Source organism: Rhea americana, unplaced genomic scaffold, assembly GCF_003343005.1.
Source record: "Rhea americana isolate MKP2758 unplaced genomic scaffold, rheAme1 scaffold_533, whole genome shotgun sequence".
Lineage (NCBI taxonomy): Eukaryota > Metazoa > Chordata > Aves > Rheiformes > Rheidae > Rhea > Rhea americana.
The window spans coordinates 143,659-147,755 of NW_028186683.1; the positions used below are offsets into that span (position 1 = coordinate 143,659).

The 4,097-nt window shown below is 51.5% G+C and overlaps 1 protein-coding gene across 1 annotated transcript; it reads left to right on the forward strand.

Moving 5' to 3' along the window:
- The first annotated feature begins 1,261 nt into the window (after positions 1-1,261).
- Positions 1,262-2,197, forward strand: LOC146588200 (olfactory receptor 14A16-like). Its single transcript, XM_085318405.1, has one exon. The coding sequence runs from the start codon at positions 1,262-1,264 to the stop codon at positions 2,195-2,197; it is 936 nt and encodes a 311-aa protein (XP_085174531.1).
- The last annotated feature ends 1,900 nt before the right edge of the window (positions 2,198-4,097 follow it).

Below are 4,097 nucleotides of genomic sequence, written 5' to 3' on the forward strand. Positions count from 1 at the left end.
TGTCACCATCAGTGAGGTGGCGTGCCCAGCTGGGAAAGGTGAATCCTTGCCWGACTTCCCATCTGCCTCTCTCTCCTTGCCTCCCTTGGCAGAAGGATCATGCTGTTGCTCCTTGTTTCCCCTCCAYGATGCTCCTGTTCTTGCTTTTGTGCTTTGTGGGGTTGGGAGTTTTCAGCTGTAGTTCACACATTGGTGCTGCAAGTCAGAAACAGAGGGGTCTATTTGGGTGTGAAGTTTCCGCAGCCCCCTGCTAATCTGTGGAGCTTCAGAAAAAGGAGTCTGTGGGGTTGGGAAATGAACTGACTCTCCCTTAAGGAGAGCCTATTGTCAGTCCTAAGAGTCCTTTGAGTGTTTCCCTGTGGTGTCCTGCCAGGGTACAAGATGCCCTAAAGAAAGGCTCTTCTGTCTCATATCGTTGCCATGGTATCTGAGAGCCCCGTGCAGAAGGTGCAGCCATGCTGGGCGTATGGAGATGGTGGTGGGAGGCTGTATATGGGCAGCTGAAAAGAGCCCTGTGTGTCCTTGGCTAGAAGGGGAGTGTGGAGAGCTCCCTCAGGTGCCTGGAGAAAGGGAGGGAAGTCTGGAAACCTGTACTTTGAAACAGGACTCCTCTGCTCTCAGCAGGGGCTGGTTGCTTTATAGAGTAACATCATCCTCCAGCTGAAAGAGATGTGAGCACAGGAGGGCTGGGAATGAGACTAATAGACAGCCAAGATGCCCCACTCTGCACCATGTGCCACTGGATGCTTTCCTCTGGGGACTCACAGCAAAAATGCCAAGGATTTCTGCTCTTAAAGAGCACTACCCAGGGGTGACAGGGGCATCTTAGAGAAAATAAAGAATATTAAAAGAACTCCCAAAACTCAATTCTGTAACAGTCTGTGGAACTGCAAGTGAAGATGCTGAAAAGCCCTTCCACAAGATGAGGGGATTTCATTTGACAGAAGGGGATTTAATCTGACAGAAACTGTGAGTGTCAGAGCGAGTCACCTCCGTGCCCTTGTACCCCTACCTGTAGAGCAGGACAGACTCTTCTGGAGCCCAAGGGAGGAAGTCCAAGCTCCTCATGACACAGTCAACCAGCACAAACGAGAACTCCAGCAAGGGAACTGCACAAAGAGCCTCACAATAAAGAAGCAATGAGGGATTTTCAACAAGAAATGAAACGTTTTATTAATTTATGTATTTTCCTTTAAAAGTCTCTCCTAACTTCTCCCTGTCTTTTCCTCCTTGGGCAGACCCCCATGCCAAGTGGGAGCCAATGTCCAACAGCAGCTCCCTGAAGGAGTTCTTCCTCCTGACATTTGCAGACAGGCGGGAGCTGCAGCTCTTGCACTTCTCCCTCTTCCTGGGCATCTACCTGGCTGCCCTCATGGGCAACGGTCTCATCATCACTGCCATAGCCTGTGACCGCCACCTCCACACCCCCATGTACTTCTTCCTCCTCAACCTCTCCATTCTGGACCTTGGCTCCATCTCCACCACTGTCCCCAATTCCATGGCCAATGCTCTGTGGGACACTAGGGGCATTTCCTACTTGGGATGTGCTGCCCAGGTCTTTTTCTTCTTTTTCTTGTTTTCAGCTGAGTATTCTCTCCTCACAGTCATGGCCTATGACCGCTACATTGCCATCTGCAGACCCTTGCACTATGGGACCTTCATGGGCAGCAGAGCCTGTGTCAGAATGGCAGCAGCTGCCTGGGCCAGTGGTTTTCTCAATGCTCTCCTGCACACTGCCAACACATTTTCAATACCTCTCTGCCAAGGCAACACAGTGGACCAGTTCTTCTGTGAGATTCCCCACATCCTCAAGCTCTCCTGCTCAGATTCCTACCTCAGGGAAGCTGGGCTTCTTGTGGTTAGTCTGTGTTTAGCCTTTGGGTGTTTTGTTTTCATTGTGCTGTCCTACGTGCAGATTCTCACAGTTGTGCTGAGGATCCCCTCTGAGCAGGGCCGGCACAAAGCCTTTTCCATGTGCCTCCCACACTTGGCTGTGGTCTCCTTGTTCGTCAGCACTGGCCTGTTTGTTTACCTGAAGCCCCCTTCGATCTCATCACCAGCTCTGGATCTTGTGCTGGCCGTTCTGTACGCAGTGGTCCCTCCAACTCTGAACCCCCTCATCTACAGCTTGAAGAACAAGGAGCTCAAGGATGCACTGAAGAAAATGATCCGATGGGTACAAGGGCAGCACCAATAATTGTCTCACGTGCATTCACTCACTAAGTTAGCTGAAATCAAGGCTATTATGTGTTGTGCATTTCTTTCTTGTCTCTTCTGCAACCACGTTAAAAGAACAAACAAAGAAAAAATTCAGTTCGTGCTCCATCTCCCCAGAAATGTCTAATTTGAATCAGACCAAGAGACTGTGTTGAAGCACAAAGCCAGGCTTCCTCCTTCATCAGCAGAGATGGAGGAGCTTCACAGCCTGCAAGCCTGAGCTCCCTTAGATGCCCCCAGTGCAATGAGGGGAGTTTTCTTTTGCAGTGTCTCTTTTGGCACTGACACCAAGGGATCTCAAGGGGCACAGAGTCAGGCTCAGATGTGTACAGGCAGGGTGAGATCATGGGTCTTGTGTCCATTAGGAGAGCTCAGCTCCCCTGGCCACAGTTAGAATGCGATCTTACACCGCTCTCCTGTGAGGATGGGAGCCATCTGTCACCATGGGCTCGTCCCTTTCCACTACAGAGCTCCGATACTCAAAGCGGAGCAGGAGTGGAGAGGAGGAGGTTCTACAGGAAGTCAGTGAAACATATCTTCTGCTCCATTGGACTGCTCCACTGCAACAGCAGACATTTCCTTGCTGCAATCCTTGCAGGGGGGTTGCAACTTTCTTGGAGAAACATCCACCAAAAGCAGCAGGACTTTTTCTTTTCAGGGCTTTTCGCATTTCCACACTATTCTGCTGTGTTCTTATGTGTGTAAATGGCCTAAGTCCTCTTGTAACATGATGCTTCCATGTACATTTCTGTGAGCTCAGATAGGAGCAGGCCCTGAGGACCCTCATGGCATACCTGGCTTCCACAGTAAAATTTCCATAATAAAAATTGGGGATCTCCTCTGTGGTGTACCTGCAGTCTGGCTTTTCTTCAGAACACAGAATCAAAAATACACTCATGGGAAYGCACTGCTAAGGGGTCTGGCATTCTCCTTGTGAACCCCATAGGATATGGGGGACCAGCTCAGAGTGATGTGTTAGGGCTTGAGGGCAGGATTCAGAGCTCCTCTCTCGRTGACCAGTGCTGGTCCACCAGCCTCCGCCACCCTGGGGCACTGCAGGGATGTACTGACCAGGGGAAAGGTTCTCTGGGGAGCAGAGATGTCCCAGCAGAAAAGCAGGGCAGTATTCACAGGAATAGGAAATGAGAAGGAGAACCTCATTCCTCTGTGCCCCAGCTCACGGCAGGCAGCTCTGTCCACAGGGCAGCAGAAACTGCCAGAGGAGCTGCAGGGCCAGGGCTCTCATGCTGTGCTGCACAGTGGGGTAGGCATGGAGGGGCTGCAGGTAGACAGGGAGGAGGATCTGCCAGGATCTACAGAAAAATGTGCCCTTTCTGTTTGGGGGCTCAGGTGTGTTAAACCCACCTCAACTATATTCCCTCCTCTGCCCTGGCACAGCCTCAAGCACCAGCTAGGGTTGCAGCAGGTAGGTGGATGGGGTGAAGAGTCATGCTTTCTCCAGCTGCAAGAGGAGATGGAGAAGCCTGGGTGAGGCAGGCAGTTCCTGTTGCTGAGGGCTAGGAGAAAAGATTCAGGCAACACCTGTGTCTCCCTCTCCCACACACTCCCCTTCCCTGTCCACTGAGGGAATAGCAAAACCCCACTGCAGCTGTTCTTCTCTGGCTCCAGCTGCAGCTCTGCTCCCTGTCCATCACCTTCTTGTAGGGAGATTGCACTATCATCCTCCCTCCTAGCTCCTTTACTCTTGGAAGATCAAGCTTCCCTCCCCAGCCCTCATTCCCATTGCAAAGCTTTTACCAGTCCTCCAGAGCCTAGGACAGGGGTGGTCTTSGGGGCCATGTTCCCCACGCATCCCAATTCCTTTATCTCTCTGTGCTACGGGACCTTGGGAGTCACATTCTAGTTGATGGTGTTTGCCA

What these genes read in the sequence shown, in the direction of transcription:
- LOC146588200 (XM_085318405.1), top strand. Translation starts at nt 1,262, where the DNA reads ATGTCCAACAGCAGCTCCCTGAAGGAGTTCTTCCTCCTGACATTTGCA.